This window comes from Phyllobates terribilis, unplaced genomic scaffold, assembly GCF_046119375.1.
Source record: "Phyllobates terribilis strain yellow unplaced genomic scaffold, ASM4611937v1 Scaffold_140__1_contigs__length_4765195, whole genome shotgun sequence".
Taxonomy (NCBI): Eukaryota; Metazoa; Chordata; class Amphibia; order Anura; family Dendrobatidae; genus Phyllobates; species Phyllobates terribilis.
Window position 1 is genome coordinate 2,920,372 of NW_027362900.1, and position 25,101 is coordinate 2,945,472.

At 44.8% G+C, this 25,101-nt stretch overlaps 1 protein-coding gene across 1 annotated transcript; it reads left to right on the forward strand.

The window, feature by feature from the left end:
• Positions 1-19,820: 19,820 nt before the first annotated feature.
• Positions 19,821-22,080, forward strand: LOC141205538 (uncharacterized; the record flags this gene model as incomplete). The annotated part of the gene is made up of 1 exon (XM_073664106.1): positions 19,821-22,080. A coding segment is annotated over one exon (798 nt), but the record flags the coding sequence as incomplete, so codon positions are not given.
• Between the last annotated feature and the right edge of the window lie 3,021 nt (positions 22,081-25,101).

The following is a 25,101-nucleotide window of genomic DNA, read 5'->3' on the forward strand; positions in this document are numbered from 1 at the left end:
GATCTCACATTTTATGATGGCCCACAGGTTGTCTATGGGGTTCAGATCAGGTGAACAAGGGGGCCATGTCATTATTTTTTCTTCTTTTAGACCTTTACTGGCCAGCCACGCTGTGGAGTAGTTGGATGCATGTGATGGAGCATTGTCCTGCATGAAAATCATGTTTTTCTTGAACGATACCGACTTCTTCCTGTACCACTGCTTGAAGAATTTGTCTTCCAGAAACTGGCAGTAGGTCTGGGAAGTTGAGCTTCACTCCATCCTCAACCCGAAAAGGTCCCACAAGTTCATCTTTGATGATACCAGCCCATACCAGTACCCCACATCCACCTTGCTGGCGTGTAAGTCAGAGTGGAGCTCTCTGCCCTTTACTGATCCAGCCTCTGGCCCATCCATGCTTGATTGTTCGGTGATCACGCTTCAAAAGTTTGAAAATTTCAAGACTGCTGCATCCCTCTGCAAGACATTTCACAATTTTGGACTTTTCAGAGCCCATCAAATCTCTCTTCTGACCCATTTTGCCAAAGGAAAGGAAGTTGCCTAATAATTAAGCACACCTTATATAGGGTGTTGATGTCATTAGTCAACACCCCTCCTCATTACGGAGATGCACATCACCAGATTTTCTTAATTGGTAGTTGGCTCTCAAGCCTATGCAACTTGGAGTAGGACGACATGTATAAAAAGTATCATGTGATCAAAATACTAATTTGCCTAATAATTCTGCACACAGTGTACATGCGGATGTGAAGCGTTCTTCACATGTATTTCCGCATGCGGGTGTCAAGCGCTTTCCAATCGATTTTAGCATCACTTGGAAAGTGCTTGACAACTTGGTCACACTATATAAATCCATGCAACCGGCATGGATTGATATAGTGTGACCCGAGAGAATGGTAAAAAATAAAAAATAAATATTATACTTACCTTCTGATGGCCCCCGGTGTCTTGCTTCGCTCCGTTCTGGCTGCAGTACACTGAAAGACCTGCCGTCACATGACTATGACGTCAGCGCAGGTCCTTCAGTCCTTTGCGATTTGCCGGCAAAGGAGAACAAGCGCTGCGGGGGCCGCCAGAAAGTAAATATAATCTTTATTTTTTATTTTATTCTTTTTTTTACAAGTACAATGGTACCCAGGTCTGGATGAGAGTCTCCTCTCCTCCAGACCTGGGTACCATCTGCACATTGAACCGTGTGATATCCGCTTGTGCAGATGCAGTGATGCGGATATGACGCGGTCCAATGCAAGTCAATGGCGGCGATTACGCTGCGTGTCCACAAAATTAATGGACATGCTGCAGATTTTTGAGCGCAGCATAAACGCTGCGGAAAAATCCGCAGCATGGGCATTGACAGTGCGGCTTGTCATTGGGGACCATGGGGGGGTGGATTACCAACCATTTCCCAAGCGTTTACCCTGCGGAAATTCCGCAGCATAAGCGCTTGAAAAACGCATAGTGGGCACACAGCCTGAGAATTACTGGAGTCACGCCATGAGCAGTATCAAGGTAGCTCACTCCTGAAAGATGTGGGTCTAATTTTGCCAATTCTATTTCCTTTAGCAGGTCACTCAGGTCTTGAAGTTTTCGATTGTCCTTGTTAGTTATTTTTGGGAAGGCTTGCAGTTTCTTAAATAAGGCAGACTCTATAGCTTCTGAGCTGCCGTAGGTTTGCTCCAGTCTCTCCCATGCTGCAATAAGACCTGCATCTGAATAGTCCACATGAACTTCCCTTATTGTCTTGATGCGCTCCGCTGATTCAGGGCCTAACCAGTTGACAAGCAAACCTAGTTGTTCCTTGCCGGTAAGATTAAGGTCTTGGATTACTGCTTGAAAGGTTGATTTCCAGGCTCTATAATTTTCGGCACAATCATCAAACTTTGAGAGACTGATGTTTATTAACTCCCTGCGAATCATATATCTGGCAAATTCAGACATGTCCGACCTCCCGGTCATAGTTGCAGAATTAACTTGTGGTATCCCTGGGGAATGTAAATTCTCTGGCTTATATGACTGAGACGGATCAGGACGGAATGATGTGGCATGAGGGTTAAGTTGTGGTTTAGTCTCTATAGGATTGGTACAGATGGTAAATGTATTAGCACATAGTCTGTAGTGCAATCAGCTGGGTCCTCCATTTCTCCTGGAATAAAGCAGTTCATATTAGCATCTTAACCTAGTGCTTGTTCAAGGACCGTCAGTTTAGCGAGGGCTGCTGCTTCTTCCCTTTCTGCTTGGAGTATTTTTAATTGAGTTTCCATCTCAGCTTCCTGCTTTTTTAATTGGGCTTCTACTTCAGCCTCCTTCCTAGCAAAGGAGCTCCTTACTCTAGCTTCCTCTGCAGATGCACGGATTTCCAGTGTCTTGTCAGACAATGTTGACTTCCTGGACTGAGATGATCTGGAAGACCGAGATGTGATTTTGGTCGAGGCTGTACAATGTGACCTAACCTCTTGGAGGTGTGCGATGTCGAGTTCTGCCTTATCCTGGGCATCTGACACTAATACGGTCTTTTCTTGGAGAAGAGTCTCCCTTTCAGCCAGCTCTGCTGGGGCATCATCCATATCACAGTTACTCTGGAATGCAATGTACTTAACAGACAGTCTCTGGTAGCGATCATAGGCGGCAGATAAACTCTTCAATTTGGCGGTTAAATCTGCTGCGTCATTGTTAGCACATGGAAGAGCTGCTAAATAGTGCTCAACTCTGCCCATAAATGATCTATGTTATCATGGAGCTCATATCTGGTTGTCTTCAGGTTCTCTCTGATCTATTGTGTCGGCTTGGTTACACGTTTTGGTCGTACATCCTGCTCTGCAGTAAAGGCCCTGTCACACTTAGCGACGCTGCAACGATCCCGACAACGATAAGATCTGTCAGGAATCGTTGCTGCGTCGCTATGTGTTCGCTGGTGAGCTGTCAAACAGGCAGGCTCACCAACGATCAGGGGAGCAGCGACATCGTGGAAAGAATCTTTCCACGATGTCCTGCTCCTGGTTACGAGCCTGCTGAAGCAGGAGCAGGCTGGTAACTATGGTAAACATCGGGTTACTAGGGGCACACGCGCTCCTAGTAACCTGCTGTTTATCATGGTTACCAGCCTGCTACGGTGAGCGGGACGTTACCGCTCACTTTAGCAGGCTCGTAACCATTATAAACAACGGGTTACTAGGAGCGCGTGTGCCCCTAGTAACCCGATGTTTACCATAGTTACCAGCCTGATCGCTGCTCCCGCTGGTCACACACAGCGATGTGTGCTGACCAGCGGGAGAGCAACGACCAAAAAATGGTCCAGGACACTTTGCAGAGATCAGCGACCTCACAGCAGGGGCCTGATCGTTGCAAAGTGTCACACATAGCGACATCGCTGGTGAGGTCGCTGTTGCATCACCAAAACCGTGACACAGCAGCGATCTCGCTATGTGAGACGGGGGCTTTAGTGTGGACTCTGCTCCTGGAGCATCTGTGGTGTCAGGAACATGATGTGCTTCTCCTACAGACGGATGCACTGTGCCTTTTGTAGACATGCTTTAGCTAAGATGGTAGACTTGCTAGCAGACATGCATATGCACACAGATACTGAAGACTTAGGTCTCTTGTTACTATTCTGCCACCGATGTACATGGGGCGAGATGTGTATGAGGGATGTGACACGGATCTCTGTATAAGCAATGGCATATAGCGTCAACTCACTGACCTGCGCGTGGTAATCCGGAATAATGATGCAGTGATGAATTCAACAGATTTATTTACAGTTCTTGATGAGGTGAGGGAAAGTGAAGGATGAGGAAAGGGTAGGAATTGTAGGTATTAGAAGTGCCAGGTAAAGTGGTAACAAGAGAATCCTTTCTCCAGTCCTGCAGCGTGTGTAGTCAAGATGGATGTGATGAAGAAGAAGGAAGTGAGGAGCAGGAGATAGGAGGAGTTACAGACCGAAAGGTGTTGTGGGTAAAACACAGGAATAATACATGTTATAACAATAGCCAGTAGATGGCAGCAAAGCACAACAATACAATAATCATGTAACATTAGGTAATGCCCAAAATGGCTGAAAGTCTTTTCAAACAAAGGACAGCACACCCTCAGATGACCTACAGTGTCAAAAATGGGGTCACTTTAGGGGGTTGTATGTTGTTCACACCTCGGGGGCTTTGCTATTGGCCCCCACAAGCGAGGACCAGGGCTGTTGAGTCGGTAAGCCAAACCTTCGCCTCCAACTAATCAATTTCCATGACACTGACTCCACGACTCCCTCATACACGGCTAATGTTTAAGTGATAAATTTACGGTAGGACACATTTTTTCAGCTAAAAGTCTAGACCCTTAGATCAGGAATAGGACAGACATTTATAGGACATTTCATAACTTTCCCAAATTCTTATGAAAAATATTCCTCACAAACTGCATTGAATTACTGTACCCAACGTATTATATACACTGCTCAAAAATTAAAGGGAACACTCAAATAACACATCCTAGATCTGAATGAATGAAATATTCTCATTGAATACTTTGTTCTGTACAAAGTTGAATGTGCTGACAACAAAATCACACAAAAATCATCAATGGAAATCAAATTTATTAACCAATGGAGGCCTGGATTTGGAGTCACCCCAAAATCAAAGTGGAAAAACACACTACAGGCTGATCCAACTTTGATGTAATGTCCTTAAAACAAGTCAAAATGAGGCTCAGTATTGTGTGTGGCCTCCACGTGCCTGTATGACCTCCCTTCAATGCCTGGGCATGCTCCTGATGAGGTTGCAGATGGTCTCCTGTGGGATCTCCTCCCAGACCAGGACTAAATCATCCGCCAACTCCTGGACAGTCTGTGGTGCAACGTGACGTTGGTGGATGGGGTGAGACATGATGTCCCAGATGTGCTCAATCGGATTCAGGTCTGTGGAACGGGCGGGCCAGTCCATAGCTTCAATGCCTTCATCTTGCAGGAACTGCTGACACACTCCTGCATTAGGAGGAACCCAGGGCCAACCGCACCAGCATATGGTCTCACAAGGGGTCTGAGGATCTCATCTCGGTACCTAATGGCAGTCAGGCTATCTCTGGCGAGCACATGGAGGGCTGTGCGGCCCTCCAAAGAAATGTCACCCCACACCATTACTGACCTACTGCCAAACCGGTCAAGCTGAAGGATGTTGCAGGCAGCAGATCGCTCTCCACGGCGTCTCCAGACTCTGTCACGTCTGTCACATGTGCTCATTGTGAACCTGCTTTCATCTGTAAAGAGCTTAGGGCGCCAGTGGCGACTTTGACAATCCTGGTGTTCTGTGGCAAATAGCTAGCATCCTGCACGGTGTTGGGCTGTGAGCACAACCCCCATCTGTGGACGTCGGGCCCTCATACCACCTTCATGGAGTCGGTTTCTAACCGTTTGTGCAGACACATGCACATTTGTGGCATGCTGGAAGTCATTTTGCAGGGCTCTGGCAGTGCTCCTCCAGTTCCTCCTTGCACAATGGCGGAGGTAGCGGTCCTGCTGCTGGGTTTTTGTCCTCCTACGGCCCCCTCCACGTCTCCTGGTGTACTGGCCTGTCTCCTGGTAGCGTCTCCAGCCTCTGGACACTACGCTGACAGACACCGCAAACCTTTTTGCCACAGCTCGCATTGATGTGCCATCCTGGATGAGCTGCACTACCTGAGCAACTTCTATGGGTTGTAGAGTCGGTCTCATGCTATCACAAGTGTGAAAGCACAACCAACATTCAAAAGTGACCAGCTATTTTCTGTTGCTTAAGTGTTCCCTTTATTTTTTTGAGCAGTGTATTTTAGGAGTCGGAGTCAGTCCATTTTATACCGATTTCAACTCTGACTCCACAGACCTGGCGAGGACTGCCAAACACACACGGCTCTGCTGTGGATGTCTCTTATACGTGCTTCTTCCGCTCCGTACGCCTCGTACACACGCGGCTCCGCTCCGTACGCCTAGTACACGCGCGGCTCCGCTCGATACGCCTCGTTCACGCGCTTCTCCGCTCGGTACGCCTCATACACGCGCGGATCCGCTCCGTACGCCTCGTACACGCGCGGCTCCGCTCCGTACGCCTCGTACACGTGCGGCTCCGCACGTCTCGTACACGCGCGGCTCCGCTCTGTACGCCTCGTACACGTGCGGCTCCGCACGCCTCGTACACGCGCGGCTCCGCTCCGTACGCCTCGTACACGCGCGGCTCCGCTTTGTACGCCTCGTAAACGCGAGGCTCCGCACACTTCGTACACGCGCGGCTCCACTCTGTACACCCCGTACACACGTGGCTCTGCTCCGTACACCTCGTACACACACGGCTCCGCACACCTCGTACATGCGCGGCTCCACTCCGTACACCTCGTACACGCGTGGCTCCGCTCCGTACACCTCGTACACACGCGGCTCCCCTCCGTATACCTCGTACACACGTGGCTCCGCTCCGTACACCTCGGACACGCGCGGCTCCGCTCCGTACACCTCGTACACACGCGGCTCCGCGCACCTCGTACACGCGCGGCTCCGCTCCGTACACCTCGTACACACGCGGCTCCGCTCCGTACACCTCGTACACACGCGGCTCCGCTCCGTACACCTCGTACACGCGCGGCTCCGCTCCGTACACCTCGTACACGCGCGGCTCCGCTCCGTACACCTCGTACACGCGCGGCTCCGCTCCGTACACCTCGTACACGCGCGACTCCGCTCCGTACACCTCGCACACGCGTGGCTCTGCTCCGTACACCTCGCACACGCGTGGCTCTGCTCCGTACACCTCGTACACGCGCGGCTCTGCTCCGTACACCTCGTACACACGCGGCTCCGCTCCGTACTCCTCGTACACACGCGGCTCCGCTCCGTACTCCTCGTACACACGCGGCTCCGCTCCGTACGCCTCGTACACACGCGGCTCCGCTCCGTATACCTCGTACACACGGCTCTGCTCCGTACGCCTCGTACACGCGTGGCTCCGCTCCGTACACCTCGTACACACGTGGCTTTGCTCCGTACACCTCGTACACACGCGGCTCTGCTCCGTACACCTCGTACACACGCGGCTCTGCTCCGTACACCTCGTACACACACGGCTCTGCTCCGTACACCTCGTACACACGGCTTTGCTCCGTACACCTCGTACACACATGGCTCCGCTCCGTACACCTCGTACACACACGGCTCTGCTACATCCACACTGTAAACCCCTCCTGACCCCACACATAAACTTCAGCTCATCCAGCACCATGACAACCAGCACAGCAGAGTCCTGCATCCACTGAGGCCCCTGATCATGTGACCCCTGACTCCTCCCCTCCTGTGACCTCATCACAGCTCCTGTGCGCACAGAGCAGCCATATATGTGGTGGCGGCTCTGCAGGTGGAGGTATGTGGAGACCCCATTACTGGGCGCAGGGGGCATTAACCCCTTCAGCACCGAGACTCTTTTGGGGTCTTGTGTTGCCCCTTTATAAGAATCATAAGGTTTTTGTTCTGTTTCCTGTAATAGATACATACGACCCAACTATGGAGACAGGAAGGGAGGAAACCAGGGGAGGAGTCCTGAGGAGATAATTTGCATATTCCCACTGCATTTTGGGGTAAGTGAAGAGTCTCTGCGAGCTCAAAGAACACTGGATTTTGGTTGTTGGAGCTGAAAAGAGGACATCAGTAAACCAGGGGAGGAGTCCTGAGGAGATAATTTGCATATTCCCACTGCATTTTGGGGTAAGTGAAGAGTCTCCGCGAGCTCAAAGAACACTGGATTTTGGCTGTTGGAGCTGGAAAGAGGACATCAGTAAACCGCGCGCCTGCCGGCGCACGCATATTGAAGCTTTTTTCACTGTTTTCAGAACATTAACAGTAAGAACATGGAAGAGTCCAGGAGCCATTTGGTGAGCTGCATATCCTGCTACATGTTCACAGACTTGCCAGTGGAAAAGCCAAACTTCACATGCCAGAAATGCAAGCTTGTGTCCCTGTTGGAGGAAAAGTTGCAAAATCTAGAAGAGCGGTTAACTACCTTGAAAATCATTAAGGAAGGTGAAGAGTTCTTAGACAGAGCAGAATTATCTCTTCATGATTCAGAAAGAGAAGAAATTCGAACTGCACCTGAGGAAACAGAGGAATGGAAGCATGTGACCCACAGAAGCAGGAGGATCGAGAGGCAGTCAGCACCCATACTACTCAGGAACCAGTACCAGGCTCTCACGCAGGAGAACCATGAAGAAATACAGCAAAATAAGACTTTGCCAGCAATGAATAACCTTGTAAGCCCTCAGAATCCTCCTGGATGGAGAAAGAAGAATGTTGTGAAGAAAAAACGGAGAGTGGTGGTCATGGGGGATTCCCTGTTAAGAGGAACAGAGGCCGCTATCTGCAGACCAGACATAACCTCAAGAGAAATGTGCTGTCTTCCAGGAGCAAAAATTAAAGATGTGTCTGACAGGATATCAAGACTCTTCAGACCTACAGATCACTACCCATTCCTGCTAATACATGTGGGGACAAATGACACCGCAAGAAAGGACCTGGAAACCATCTGCAGTGACTTTGAAGACTTAGGCAAGAAAGTGAAAGAATTGGGAGCGCAGGTGGTCTTCTCATCCATCCTCCCAGTGGATGGCCATGGAACAATGAGGTGGAATAAGATTCTACAGGTGAACAACTGGCTACGTCGATGGTGCCGTCAACAAGGATTTGGATTTCTGGATCACGGAATGAATTACCTATACGATGGACTACTTGCTAGAGATGGGGTGCACCTTACGAAGACTGGAAAACATGTATTTGGAAGTCGCCTTGCTACACTCATCAGAAGAGCTTTAAACTAGAACAATGTGGGAAGGGAAGCAAAAGGCCAGAAAAAGCCATACAGCTGACAAATACTATTGAGATCTCTGCTACTGGAAGTGGAAAAGAAGAACAAAGACAAAAAAATCTAAATAATAAAAATATGGGAGGAAGAGAAACCAATCACAAACTAAAATGTTTTTATACAAATGCACAAAGCATGGGCAACAAACAAGGAGAATTGGAACTACTAATGCAGGAAAAGGAATATGATGTCATTGGAATCACTGAAACTTGGTGGGACGATACACATGATTGGAATAAAAGGCTAAAAGGATACAACTTATTTGCAAGAAACAGAATTGATAAACGAGGAGGAGGTGTCGCATTGTATGTTAGAAAAGCGTATATCTGCACAGAGATTGAAGCTTCAGAGACTGGGAGTTCTGTGGAAACTGTTTGGGTAAGAATACAAGGAGAGAACAACGGAAAGGACACCATTGTAGGCATTTACTACAGGCCACCTGGGCAAGCTGAAGATATGGATGAACTCTTTATGTATCAAATGACCAAGTTCTCCAAAAAATATGACGTAGTGGTCATGGGAGATTTCAACTATCCAGACATTTGTTGGGAATCTCTCTCAAGTAAAACTAACAGGTCAAGCAAATTCTTATCCTCTATTGCTGACAACTTTATCTTCCAAAAGGTAGGGGAGAAAACAAGGGGATCAGCTACTTTGGATCTAATCCTTATAAACAGGGAGGAAATGGTTGAGGAGGTAAAGGTGGCTGGGACCCTAGGAGGCAGCGATCATGCTATTATAGAATTTTGGATAACTAGAGGAGGAAGACATGTGAAGACTCAAACTTCAAGGTTAGATTTTAGAAAGGCAGATTTTAAGAGACTCAGAAAAAGAATAGGAGGGATCCAATGGCTGGATGTCCTTAAGGACAAAAATGTCCAGGAAGGATGGGAAATTTTTAAAAATGAGATTCTCAAAGCACAATCGTTAACAATCCCGAAAAGTAGGAAGAATGGGAAGCATTTAAGGAAACCAGGATGGATGAACACAGAACTTAAACACATGCTAAAAAGCAAGAAAGAAATGTTTATTAAATGGAAAGAGGGAGGCATATCTAAAGAAGATTATAATGCAGTCTGCAGATCCTGTAGGGCACGTATCAGGTTAGCTAAAGCTGACAATGAATTAAGGCTTGCAAGAGATGTCAAAAGCAATAAAAAAGGATTTTGGGGGTATGTCAAAAGTAAAAGAAAAGTCAAAGATGCTATAGGATTTTTACAGGATGAAAATGGAGAAATGGTAAGAGAGGATGTTGAGAAGGCCGAACTTTTTAATTCCTATTTTGCATCTGTTTTCTCTCAGAAAGAAAATGTAACATCAACTGATCTTCACTGTCCTTTTAAAGGAATAGAAGAATCCAAGTTATCTGTAAACAGAAAGATTGTGAAGGAATATTTAGCTAACATAAATGAGTTCAAGTCTCCAGGTCCAGATGAATTACACCCCAGAGTACTGAAGGAGATCGTAGAAGAAATTTTAGAACCACTCTCCATAATCTTTGAAAATTCTTGGAGAACAGGAGAAGTCCCAGAAGACTGGAGAAGAGCAAATGTTGTTCCTATCTTCAAAAAGGGGAAGAAGGTGGACCCAGGGAACTATAGGCCGGTGAGTCTGACTTCTATACCAGGAAAGATCTTTGAACAAATTATTAAACAACATGTATGTAAGTACCTGGATAAGAATGAAGTGATTAACCAGAGTCAGCATGGGTTTGTAACTAACAAGTCATGTCAGACTAACTTAATTTCCTTCTATGACAGAATCACTGACTGGGTGGATCAGGGAAATGCTGTAGATATAGTATATCTTGACTTCAGCAAAGCATTTGACAAAGTATCTCACACCATCCTTATTGAAAAAATGACCAAGTATGCAATGGACCAGGCAACTGTTAGGTGGATTCATAACTGGCTTAGTGATCGGACTCAAAGGGTGGTTGTAAATGGCTTCACATCCAGCTGGATGAATGTCTCAAGTGGGGTACCACAGGGCTCTGTCCTGGGACCTGTATTGTTCAACATCTTCATCAATGATTTAGATGAAGGAATTGAGGGTAAACTGATTAAATTTGCTGATGACACAAAGCTAGGAGGGATAGCTAATACTAGAGAAGAGAGAGAGAGGATTCAAAAAGACCTAAATAAACTGGAGCAGTGGGCAGCAACCAACAGAATGTTTTTTAACAGGGAAAAATGCAAAGTACTACATCTGGGCAATAAAAATGAAAAAAGCATATACAGAATAGGAGGAATAGAGCTAAGCAACAGTACATGTGAAAAAGACTTAGGTATACTAATAGATCATAGACTGAACATGAGTCAACAGTGTGATGCAGCAGCAAAAAAGGCAAATACAATTCTGGGATGTATTAACAAGCATACAGTCTAGATCACGTGAAGTCATTATCGGTCTTTACTCCTCTTTGGTCAGACCTCATCTGGAATACTGTGTACAGTTTTGGGCACCACATTTTAAAAAAGACATCGACAAACTGGAGCAAGTTCAGAGAAGAGCGACCAGAATGGTGACTGGTCTGCAAACCATGTCCTATGAGGAACGGTTGCAGGATTTGGGAATGTTTAGCTTGCAAAAAAGAAGACTGAGAGGAGACTTAATAGCTGTCTACAAATATGTCAAGGGCTGTCACATTGTAGAAGGATCATCTTTATTCTCATTTTCACAAGGAAAGACTAGAAGCAATGGGATGAAACTAAATGGGAGGAGACACAGATTAGATATTAGAAAAAACTTTTTGACAGTTAGGGTGATTAATGAGTGGAACAGGCTGCCACGAGAGGTGGTGAGTTCCCCTTCAATGGACGTCTTCAAACAGAGGCTGGACAGACATCTGTCTGAGATGATTTAGTGAATCCTGCTTTGAGCAGGGGGTTGGACCAGATGACCCAGGAGGTCCCTTCCAACTCTACCATTCTATGATTCTATGAATCTATGAAACGTATTGTTCTCATAGTACAGGACCCCTTTACTGGCCCCACAGTGTAATGCCCCCATTATGCCCCTTATGCAGGATGTATGATACCCCCACACAGTGTAATGCCCCCATTATGCCCCTTAAGCAGTATGTATGATGCCCCCACACAGTGTAATGCCCCCATTATGCCCCTTATACAGGATGTATGATGCCCCCACAGTGTAATGCCCCCATTATACCCCTTATGCAGGATGTATGATGCCCCCACAGTGTAATGCCCCCATTATGTCCCTTATGCAGGATGTATGATGCCCCCACAGTGTAATGCCCCCATTATACCCCTTATGCAGTATGTATGATGCCCCCACACAGTGTAATGCCCCCATTATGCCCCTTATGCAGTATGTATGATGCCCCCACACAGTGTAATGCCCCCATTATGCCCCTTATGCAGGATGTATGATGCCCCCACACAGTGTAATGCCCCCATTATGCCCCTTATGCAGGATGTATGATGCCCCCCACACAGTGTAATGCCCCCATTATGCCCCTTATGCAGTATGTACGATGCCCCCACAGTGTAATGCCCCCACTATGCCCCTTATGCAGTATGTACGATGCCCCCACCGTGTAATGCCCCCATTATGCCCCTTATGCAGTATGTATGATGCCCCCACAGTGTAATGCCCCCATTATGCCCCTTATGCAGGATGTATGATGCCCCCACACAATGTATTGTCCCCATTATGCCCCTTATGCAGGATGTATGATGCCCCCACACAATGTATTGTCCCCATTATGCCCCTTATGCAGTATGTATGATGCCCCCCCACAGTATAATGTTCCCCCAGTACCGCTTGAGGTCCTGCAGTTGGAATAATTCCTCTGGAAAATGTTTTTCCCTTTGCCTGCTCCCCTCCAGGTATACCCTCGAGGATGTATACTTGCATGTAGGGGAGCAGGCCTTACTAGATATCAAGGCTTTGTACAGTAATATATCGCATGACGATGGTATCAGAGGAGTAATACGTTTCTTGAAATTGAGATCAATAGAGTGTAGCAGACATATTGACTTCATGGAGGATCTTCTAAAATTCACTCTTACTCATAACTTCTTTCTTTTTGACAGGAAGTACTTCCACCAGCTCAGGGGTTACTGCGATGGGAAGCATTTGTGCCCCCTTATATGCTAACTTATCTCTTGACTGGTGGGAGGAATCTACAATATTCAGGGATAATCATAAGCGGTGGCAGCCATATATTGGGGTATGGTACTAATATATTGACTACATTTTTATCATCTGGTCAGGGACAAGTGAACAATCTTTTGAATTTGTCGGGGAACTCAACATCAATAGAGTGGGCCTTAGATTTACATCTGAATTTATTATAATAATAATTTTTATTTTTATAGCGACAACATATTCCACAGCACTTTACAATTTAGGGGGGACTTATACAGACAATACAGACTTTCCAGAATAAGCATAACTCAGATATTAAAAGGAGTGAGGGCCTTGCTCAGAAGCTTACAGTCTATGAGGAAATAGGGGGGACACAAAAGGTAAAATGTACATATATTGTATAATACCACCTTAATATACTAAATAGGGTAAGTACATAACACTACATGAACTGATTGCCAGCCATTATGTGTACAGTACAGACAGAGGCTATTCAGTGCATGGATGGTATGAGCATGATTTTGAAGAAAATTTTAATATGGGCCAAACTGGGACAGTTAGATAAGTGCGTTGAGGTGATGGGCCAATCTAAAGAAATGGGTTTTTACGGCACGCTTAAAACTGTGGGTATTGGGAATTAATCAAATTGTCCTGGGTAGTGCATTCCAAAGAATTGGTGCAGCATGCGAGAAATCTTGGAGACGGGAGTGGGAGGTTCGGATTACGGAGGATTTTAGTTTTAAGTCATTAGCAGAACAGAGGGCATGGGTAGGGTGGTAGACTGAGAGGAGGGAGGTGATGTAGGGTGGTGCTGAATCATCAAGAGCTTTGTGGGTAAGAGCGATAAGTTTATATTGAACTCTGTATTGGATGGGCAATCAGTGCAATGACTGGCACAGGGAAGAGGCATCGTTGTGTCGTTTGGAAAGGAATATGACCCTGACTGCTGCGTTCAGGACGGATTGGAGAGAGGAAAGTTTAGAAAGAGGGAGATCGATAAGTAAAGAGTTGCAATAGTCCAGACGAGAATGAATAAGAGCTACGTAAGAGTTTTTACAGAGTCAAAGGTAAGAAAATTTCTGATTCTAGAGATGTTCTTGAGGTGTAGATGACACGAGCGAGCGAGTGATTTGATGTGAGGAGTGAAGGAAAGATCTGAATCAAGTATGACCCCAAGACAGCGGGCATGTTGCTGGCGAGTAATGATGGAGCCACAAACGGAAAAGGCAATATCGGGCATAGGTAGGTTAGTGGACGGAGGAAATAGGAGTAGTTTAGTTTTTGACAGATTCAATTTTAGATAGAGGGAGGACATAGTGTTAGAGACAGCGGAAAGACAATCACTGGTATTTTGTAATAATGCAGGGGTGATGTCCGGAGAAGAGGTGTATAATTGGGTGTTATCAGCATAGAGATGATACTGAATCTGCTGATTGTTTGTCCAATAGGAGCGGTATAAAAGTAGAAAAGAAGGGCGTCTAGGACTGATCCTTGAGGAACCCCGACAATAAGGGGGAGGGGAGAAGAAGAGGAGCCAACAAAAGACACAGTGAAGGCGCGGTCAGAGAGGTAGATCCACAGTGTCGAATGCTGCAGAGAGATCCAGGAGAATCGGCAGGGAGTAGTGACCATTAGATTTGGCTGTTAGTAGATCATTAGAAACTTTAGTGAGTGCAGTTTCAGTAGAATGTAAAAAGCGGAAACCAGATTGTAAAGGGTCCAGAAGGGAGTTATCTGAGAGATAGCGGATTAGACAGGAGTGGACCAGTCGTTCCAGGAGTTTAGAGATAAAGGGAAGATTGGAAACAGGTCTGTAGTTAGCAGCACAGTTATGGTCGAGGGATGTTTTTTTAAGTAATGGATGTATGTTGGAGTGTTTAAAAAAGGAGGGAAAAATACAAGATGAGAGGTAGAGGTTGAATATTTTAGTTAGGTGAGTGGTGACAGCTGGAGAAAGGGACTGAAGGAGATGTGAAGGAACAGGGTCACTGGTGCAGGTGGTAGAGCGAGAGGAAGCAAGGAGCCTTGTCACTTCTTCTTCCGTGACTGGTTCGAAGTCAGAAAATGAGCAAGATACAGTGTGGGAGGGAGGAGCATGCATAACATTTGGGGATTGAGAGAAAATTTCCTGTCGGATATGGTCAATTTTTTCTTTGAAATAATTGGCCAGATCGTCAGTGCTGAGGAGGTTGGTGGTTGGGGCCTGTGCTGTTCGATTAAGGAGAGAGTGAAAGTGTCAAACAGGTGTTTAGGATTATTGGGCCATGAGATGATGAGGTTGTTAAAGTAGGTTTGTTTGGAGAGGTGAAGGGTGGAGTTATAGGTTTTAAGCATAAATTTATAATGGAGGAAATCTTCGGCCAGATTAGATTTTGTCCACAGCCGTTTGGCACACCTGGAGCCCCGCAGGAGAAAATGTGTTTGCAGCGTGTTCCAGGGTTGTCGCCGTCTGTGCCGAGTTGTTCTCTGTGTAGGAGGTGCGACTTCATCCAGGGCGCATTGCAATGTTTCGTTATAATGCTTCAGTGCAGAGTCAGGGCATGAGAGGGAGGAGATTGGGGCCAATGATGATTGCAACTTTTTCATAAATTTCTGGGAGTTAATGGCATGTATATTTCTATAAGTGTGGAAAGTGGGGGTGTCTTGAGCAGGGTGATAGTTCTTGACAGAGAATGAAAGAAGGTTGTGATCAGAGAGCGGAAGAGGAGAGTTAGTAAAGTCATGTATTGAACAGAGCCGGGCGAAGATCAGGTCAAAGAGTATTTCCATCTTCATGTGTAGGAGAATTAGTAAGCTGTGAAAGGCAGAAGGAGGAAGTTAGCGATAAAAGATGAGCGGCAGATGAGGAGAGGGAATCGCCTATTGGGATGTTAAAGTCTCCCATGATGAGGGTGGGGATGTCATAGGATAGAAAGTTTGGAAGCCAAGTGGCAAAGTGATCCACAAACTGACGGGAGGGGCACGGAGGTCGATACACAACCGCCACTTGCAGGGAGAAGGGCCGATAGAGTCTGACTGTGTGGGCCTCAAAAGAAGGGATGAAAAGTGAGGGTACTGAGGATATAACCTGAAAAGTACATTTTGTTTAAACACCAATTATTACCAGTTGCCTTTCCTGTATGTACTGATCAAGAAGTATTGTAATGGGACCCTAGGGACACTCATCTACCATAAGCCTTCAAGCACTAATAAACTATTGAAGTGGGATAACCACCACCCCCATCCCCATAAAAAGAGGAAAACCCAAGGGCCAATTTTTATGGTTGAGAAGGTACTGCTCGAATATCACAGATTTTAATATACAGGCAATAGACCTGAACACCAGATTAAGGGATAAAGGGTACTCGTGGTACATTTTGGATTCCGCATCATCGTTTGCAGAAAAATGGTCTTATCCATCAGCTTATCTTTTTCTCATTCAGATCTCTAAAATACCGGATCCTCTCAGTGAAGATCGTCTATATAAGAAAATTTTCCTGATTTATCCAGGAAAATGATGGACAAGATGGCGGAGAGGATATTACACCTCACCCTAGAGATCCTCTTCCGGATTACTGGAGAGGTGAGAGATTCTGATGACGTCACATTACATTATTCTTATCTATGGGAATAACAGATGAACAGAACTGGAAAGGTGAGGACTCTGGAAATGTCTGTATTGAGATTTATTAATGTGTCTCTCCATAACCAGGATTACACAGTAGTGAAGAAGACCTCTAGTGAGCGCTGTCAGGACCCAGTGTCTGAGGGATGGAGAAGACCCCTGAGCCCAATCACAGGGCCTCCACCTCACCCCCTGATACATGAGGACATCAATGATCAGAAGATCCTAGAACTCGCCTACAAGATGATTGAGCTGCTGACTGGAGAGGTGACACTGCTGGGACATTATACAGTAACGCTATGAAGGGATCGGGGGATGACGGTATCATTGTATGTGTCAGGTTCCTATAAGGTGTCAGGATGTCGCTGTCTATTTCTCCATGGAGGAGTGGGAGTATTTAGAAGGACACAAAGATCTGTACAATGACGTCATGATGGAGGTTCCCCAGCCCCTCACATCACCAGGTAATAGACAGGACTAAATACACACGGCCTATAATTATCTGTATGTAAAGAATGAATTCAGTCCCTGTATGTGTTTCCTCCAGTTCTATCCAGTAAGAGGACAACACCAGAGAGATGTCCTCGTCCTCTTCTTCCACAGGACTGTAAACAAGAAGATCCCAATGTTCCTCAGGATCATCAGGTAGATGGAGAGAAGGTGTCATGAGATCTCCCCTATGATATGTAGACGGCTGTAAAGGTCATGTCTTCAGTTTTGTTTTATCCACGATTATTATGTTTTATATTAGTGTGGAGATGGCAGGATTAGAGCCGATCAAACTTGTGACTTCTCCATCTGTCTTTGACTTTTATAATATTTGTTTCAGGGTGAAGATCTGACCCATATTAATACTACAGAAACATATGTGAGGGATGATGAGCGGTGTAAAGAGGAGATTCCTACATATGACTACCCAGGTGAGTAACCACTGAATACAGAGAAGTCACAGATTCTTCTCAGTCCCTGTCTGTTGCTGCTTTATCGCTGGTGTAGTCCGGCCGTATCATAATCGTGTGATCACCATTTTGGCTCTAGACCACAACATTCTCCTCCGTCCGAAAATATACAAATTACTTTGTGTAATTGGGAAAGCCCCTTTCTATAGAACTTACAACCTGGAGGATCCACCTACCCCCTGGGATTAGGTGAAGCTGACCGTTACCTGCCCAGGTGTGTAAACTATAAAGCCAAATGACAGCGTATGTAGAATGTGCTGACAAGTTAAAAAATGACTTGAAGAAAAATATGATGGGCCTCTAAGAGAAAGTGGAGGGTAATGATGCTGTTGGCTTCGTAGAACCCCGATATCTTATTGGATGAATCCACCTTCTCTCCCTTCTGTGCTGCTGAATGTGCTCATATGGTCCCTACAAGACCAGGTCCAGTCTTTCTGGCCAAACTTCGCTTTTTTGATCGATAACATTAAATGTGCAGTGAGGGACAAGTGTGAATTTCTGTACAATAACAACAGAGTTTCCCTTTATCCTGACTGTTCAATTTCTTTTAAAACCAACTAACTTCAAACAGGATTGTGATAAAGTACATATAAAAAACATTACACCTGTGCCATGATATATCTCTAAGCTGTGCGTGGCTGATGGCTGTAATATACATTTATTCACGCCTGCAGGAGATGTGTTGGCATGGCTCCAGCCCTGGTTTCATGGATTCACTCCGCGTCATAAATAGTATTGAGCGAATTTGTTCGGCATTTCAAATTCCGGTTCGTGTTCGGGGTTCCGGCTTGTTCGCGCCAAATGGTCAACCATAAATGAGTGCAACTCCAGTTTAGTGTTGGATTTCTCCCTTCATACATTCAGTTTGATCATTTCAGTAGGTGTGTTATTGTCTGTAGTCACAGTTTTTTACTTCAGTAATCCTCTGATTTAACCACTTCCCGCAGCCAGTATTATGTTTCTAATCAGGCCCCATTTTTCAAATCTGATGTGTGTCACTTTATGTGGTGATAATTTTGGAATTCTTCACAAAGGATAATAGGAAACAAATGGACCTTACAAATTATTTTCCAACTTCTTTTGAATCTGACAATACACTATATATGGTTGTACCCTACTGTCTGGGCACATGGGAGGTTAAGAAGGGAAGGAGCGACATTAAGCTATTGGGAATGCTCAAAAGATAGCTACCATGAACAGGCTTATCACTATCTACCCTGTTTACAGATTTCACAAATTACTTTGATCATCACCCTTTAACCCCTCTACATAGATCTGCACCTATACAGAGACCCCTAGGCTTGGGCCACGGTGTTACCTGCTATTCGGTGGAGTGAGATGGAAAGAAGAATAGTCAGGTAGCCGGGTCAGAACCTAGAGGATAGAGAAAATACAAAATCAGAAGACACAAGAGTAGTCAGTAAACGGGCCGAGGTCACAACAGGAAGCAAATACACAAGCTGGGAGCTGAGCGCAGAGGACTGAACCAGAGGAGAACAAGGCTGTATCTGGCAGCTTCCGGCAATATGCTTCCAGCTTTAGTAGGGTGTGGTGCTTTCCAAATTGCTGAAGCAGGGAGCAGAATAATCCATCTAGACAGAACACACACCCATACTGTCAGACTCGATGGTACTACAGGTACCAGCAACCCTAAACTTAGTGGCTGGACAGAGCCTGCGCCTTTTACTCCATATTTGGGAGGCAGAATGAACAAACAGTTGAACACCACGCTCCACTGCTTCATCCTATGAGATTTTCTATTAGATGGTCATTGTTGTGGTGAATAAGTGATTTTTTTTATATAACTTGCCTTTTTTATGGACAGTTTAAGTAGAAATGTTCAAAAATATAAAATTCAAGGATTTTTTATTAAAAAATAATAATTGGTTTTATTCTTGGCAGATGTCTGTACCAGGAGATCAGAGGGACAGCTGACATCTTCAATTTTCAAATCAGATAATTTTCAGATCCCACAGGATACAATTGAAGAGAATGCCATTTCTCCAGATTTACCATCATCCCTTCACAGCAAAGATCTGCCATCTGATCCTTTGAAACAGGTCCTGTCTTCTGATTCATTACCGACTACTAAGGAAAATCAAAGTCACAAAATAACCATTAAAAAACAAACTGCTCCTAAAGCAAAGAAGCCATTTTCACATTCAGAATATAGAAATAGTTTTCCTCTCAAAAAGTCTTTTCTTAAACATCAAAAAATTCACACAGCGAAGAATAGATTTTCTTGCTCCAAGTGTGGGAGATGTTTTAATCAGAAATCAAGTCCAGATAACTCACACAGGAGAGAAGCCATTTTCCTGTTCAGAATGTGGAAAATGTTTTACAGAGAAATCAACTCTTATCAGACATCACAGAACTCACACAGGAGAGAAGCCATTTTCCTGTTCAGAATGTGGAAAATGTTTTACAGAGAAATCAACTCTTATCAGCCATCAGAGAACTCACACAGGAGAGAAGCCATTTTCCTGTTCAGAATGTGGAAAATGTTTTACAGAGAAATCAACTCTTATCAGACATCACAGAACTCACACAGGAGAGAAGCCATTTTCCTGTTCAGAATGTGGAAAATGTTTTACAGAGAAATCAACTCTTATCAGCCATCAGAGAACTCACACAGGAGAGAAGCCATTTTCATGTTCAGAATGTGGAAAATGTTTTAACCAGAAATCTAGTTTTCTTAAGCACAAGAGAACCCACACAGTGGAGAAGCCTTTTTCATGTTCAGAATGTGGGAAATGTTTTGCAAATAAATCATATCTTTTCAAACATCAGAGAACTCACACAGGAGAGAAGCCATTTTCATGTTCAGAATGTGGGAAATGTTTTACAGAGAAATCAACTCTTACCAAACATCTAAGAACTCACACAGGGGAGAAGCCTTTTCCATGTTCAGAATATGGAAAATGTTTTAACCAGAATTCTGATTTTGATGAGCACCAGAGAACCCACACAGGGGCGAAGCCTTTTTCATTTTCAGATTGTGGGAAATGTTTTAACCAGAAAGCGCATTTTGATAACCACCGAAGAACCCACACTGGGGAGAATGCCGCAACTACACCCAACTAGTCTCTGTACAGACAAGAAAGGCCCTAGCTGCACAACTAAAAACACCACCACAGACCTAACTCCCTAATAAGTCGTTGAGGAGTTTGTCATACCTCCTGAGGAACCAGAGGGGAGGCTGCAACACACTGTCAACAAGGGGAAAGGAAAGTATGAAGTAATATACAAAAAACCTGAATGAGAAACAAAAACACATTCATATAGGGCAAAGAAGGCAAGCTAAGGAGAACCAAAAATAAAAGGAAGGAGTATAATCTCCTAGAAACCTAACATTGCTAGAATGAAAAGGTACTGGGAGGGAAAGCAAACTGACCGGAAGGATAGTTTCACCTTTGTGGTGAAACTTATAAAATTCATCCTCACCAACTGTAAATGTAAAACCTGTCCATTTATAAAGACCACGGTCAAGATAAAGATTCCCAACTCACATCAGGACCACAAGATCCCAGGTACTTTCAGCTGCATCATAACTAATGTAGTGTACTTAATTAAATGTACCAAATGTCCAACTGGGGATCTGTATGTAGGGGAGACCAGGCAAAAACTTGGATGAATTCTCATCGCCACACTAAAAAAGAATAGATCTACTTGTGGCCACACATTTTTGCGGCCACAACTGCTTATCCCCTTCCGAAACTGATAGTTCTGCTTCACATCACTTGTCTTATCTATTGCATTATTCCTGTGCCCTATTATGTATAAATATTTGACTCTTCAGATTTTGTGTTATTCTTTGTCTGATGAAGAGACCTGAGTAGTCTCGAAAGCTTACTGACTAATGGCTAACTGAAAAGATGGTATCAACCACTAAGGACTCTCAAATTTTAATATTTTTCTCCATACAGCAATTTTAAGATCTCTCCACAAGTGTTCAATGGGATTTAAATCCAGACTCATTGCTGGTCAGAACTGTCCAGCACTTTGTTTCCATCCATTTTCTGGGTGCTTCTTGAAGTATGTTTGGGGTCATTGTCCTGCTGGATGACCCATGACCTAGGACTCAAACCCAGCTTTCTGACACTAGGCACTACATTGTGACCCAAAATCCTTTGCTAATCTTCAGATTTCATGATGCCTTGCACACAGTCAGAGGCAGCAAAACACCTTTGAACCTCCACCATATTTGACTGTATGGGTTGTAAATTTATTGATTATGCAGTTCTTTTCTCCTTTTTCTGTTTTCTTCATGCTTAGTGTGGCCCACATATGCACACAATGCAAAGATTGAATCCATTTCTCCCATTTTTATCTGGTTTTAGTTGTGATTTTCATATTGCCCACACCTGTTACTTGCCTCAATTGTGTTTGAACAAGCTTCACATGCTTGAAACAAAGTTGTTTACCCAAAATTTTGGCAAGGTGACAACAATTTTGTCCGGCCTATTTTGTGTGAAATTATGTTCAATTTGCCTTTTTTTCTCTGTTTTCTTGTGTTGTTCCAATACATGCAAAGGAAATAAACGTGTATAGCAAAAAGTGTAATTTCAATAATTTTCTGGGAGAATTACTTCATTTTCTGGAACAATTTCAAGGGAGCCAGCACCTTGACCATGACTTGTTTTTGTTGCCTTTTTAATATGTTGCAGCATATCATCCTCTACGTCTTCAGCTATATTAGGAGGCTTGTAGCAAAGTCCAATTAGCAGCTTTGCATTATTACCATTTCCATGTACAGTACAGACCAAAAGTTTGGACACACCTTCTCATTTAAAGATTTTTCTGTATTTTCATAACTATGAAAATTGTACATTCACACTGAAGGCATCAAAACTATGAATTAACACATGTGGAATTATATACTTAACAAAAAAGTGTGAAGCAACTGAAAATATGTCCTATATTCTAGGTTCTTCACAGTAGCCACCTTTTGCTTTGATGACTGCTTTGCACACTCTTGGCATTCTCTTGATGAGCTTCATGAGGTAGTCACCGGAAATGGTCTTCCCACAATCTTGAAGGAGTTCCCAGAGATGCTTAGCACTTGTTGGCCCTTTTGCCTTCACTCTGCGGTCCAGCTCACCCCAAACCATCTCGATTGGGTTCAGGTCTGGTGACTGTGGAGGCCAGGTCATCTGGCGTAGCACCCCATCACTCTCCTTCTCGATCAAATAGCCCTTACACAGCCTGGAGGTGTGTTTGGGGTCATTGTCCTGTTGAAAAATAAATGATGGTCCAACTAAACGCAAACCGGATGGAATAGCATGCCGCTGTAAGATGCTGCGGTAGCCATGCTGGTTCAGTATGCCTTCAATTTTGAATAAATCCCCAACAGTGTCACCAGCAAATCACCCCCACACCATCACACCTCCTCCTCCATGATTCACAGTGGGAACCAGGCATGTAGAGTCCATCCGTTCACCTTTTCTGCGTCGCACAAAGACACGGTGTTTGGAACCAAAGATCTCAAATTTCTACTCATCAGACCAAAGCCCAGATTTCCACTGGTCTAATGTCCATTCCTTGTGTTCTTTAGCCCAAACAAGTCTCTTCTGCTTGTTGCCTGTCCTTAGCAGTGGTTTCCTAGCAGCTATTTTCCCATGAAGGTCTGCTGCACAAAGTCTCCTCTTAACAGTTGTTGAAGAGATGTGTCTGCTGCTAGAACTCTGTGTGGCATTGACCTGGTCTCTAATCTGAGCTGCTGTTAACCTGCGATTTCTGAGGCTGGTGACTCGGATAAACTTATCCTCAGAAGCAGAGGTGACTCTTGGTCTTCCTTTCCTGGGGCGGTCCTCATGTGAGCCAGTTTCTTTGTAGCGCTTGATGGTTTTTGCAACTGCACTTGGGGACACTTTCAAGGTTTTCCCAATTTTTCGGACTGACTGACCTTCATTTCTTAAAGTAATGATGGCCACTCATTTTTCTTTACTTAGCTGCTTTTTTCTTGCCATAATACAAATTCTAACAGTCTATTCAGTAGGACTATCAGCTGTGTATCCACCAGACTTCTGCACAACACAACAGATTGTCCCAAACCCATTTATAAGGCAAGAAATCCCACTTATTAAACCTGACAGGGCACACCTGTGAAGTGAAGACCATTTCCGGTGACTACCTCTTGAAGCTCATCAAGAGAATGCCAAGAGTGTGCAAAGCAGTCATCAAAAGAAAAGGTGGCTACTTTGAAGAACCTAGACTATAAGACATATTTTCAGTTGTTTCACACTTTTTTGTTAAGTATATAATTCCACATGTGGTAATTCATAGTTTTGATGCCTTCAGTGTAAATGTACAATTTTCATAGTCATGAAAATACAGAAAAATCTTTAAATGAGAAAGTGTGTCCAAACTTTTGGTCTGTACTGTACATTACCCATACTGATTTTACATCAGGGATGTAAAACTCAAAACATGCAGAGGGCCAAAATGAAAAACTTTGACAAAGTCGTGGGCCAACCAGTGTCCAGTATAATGGGCCCCACATAGTCCTCCATACAGTATAATGGGCCCCACATAGTCCTCCATACAGTATAATGGGCCCCACATAGTCCTCCATACAGAATAATGGGCCCCACAAAGTCTTCCATACATAAGAAACGAGGAAAAATCTTCAAGTCCGAGTCCCATATAATACTGAAAAAAATTACAAAATGTTATTAACTGTAATTTATACAGGAAAAAAATATGAATTGCAGAAACAGACAGTTAATAGTAAAACAATGGAGGAGCACTAATGAGGAGCATGAGACAGATTAACATGATTATTTTCTGATGTAAATACATAATTGGGCTGCCAAAAAAATAAGAATATATTGTTAAAATGCAGTGAAGCATTCAATAAAAGTGCAGGTGCTTATGAGGTAGGTCAGAAGTAGTTGCTATATAAGAGGTTAGTCATACTGCTGTCTATATATAGGTACTAATCTAGATAGCTCATACCGGGGGTAGCAGATCTTTATAAGTGGTATCATTGCCCTGACCCCTTAGGCTACAAAGTAAAAGTATATCCTAATGACGCGCCCCCTGGGCCAGTGTTGTTTGGGGGATACCCGGAGCCGGATCAGATGGGGGTTGTAGTCTCCGAGTGGCAGTGACCCGGTCCGTGCCCAGGGTGTCAAGCTCAGTGTGTGGCAGTCCTACAGATGTTACTAGATGTTCTTTTATGTCGACTACGCCACCCGTTGATTTGCGGTCACTACGGCCGCCGCTGCAGCAGGGTCCGCTGAGGCTGGTGGTGTGTGTGCAGCTCAGGTAGTATAACCCCCAACGGGAGGGGTATAGCCTCAGGGGGTCAGTTGCAGAGGATGGTGGTTGTGGAGGTGCAGTGAGGATGGTAATGAAACTCAGAGTCGGGCTGTGCAGTTCAGGGTTTTTACTTACTGCTTTTGTGTTGATCACTCCGGCCTTGAGTGACCACCCGAGCCGTGCTGCGTCCACCAGGTCCTGGACTCGGCCAACTCCCAAGTAATTCTGGAGCGTGATCCTGAGCTCCCTTTCTGACGTTCCTTCTCTCTGGCCTTCCCCACCAGGGATCCACCTAAGTCCGGCT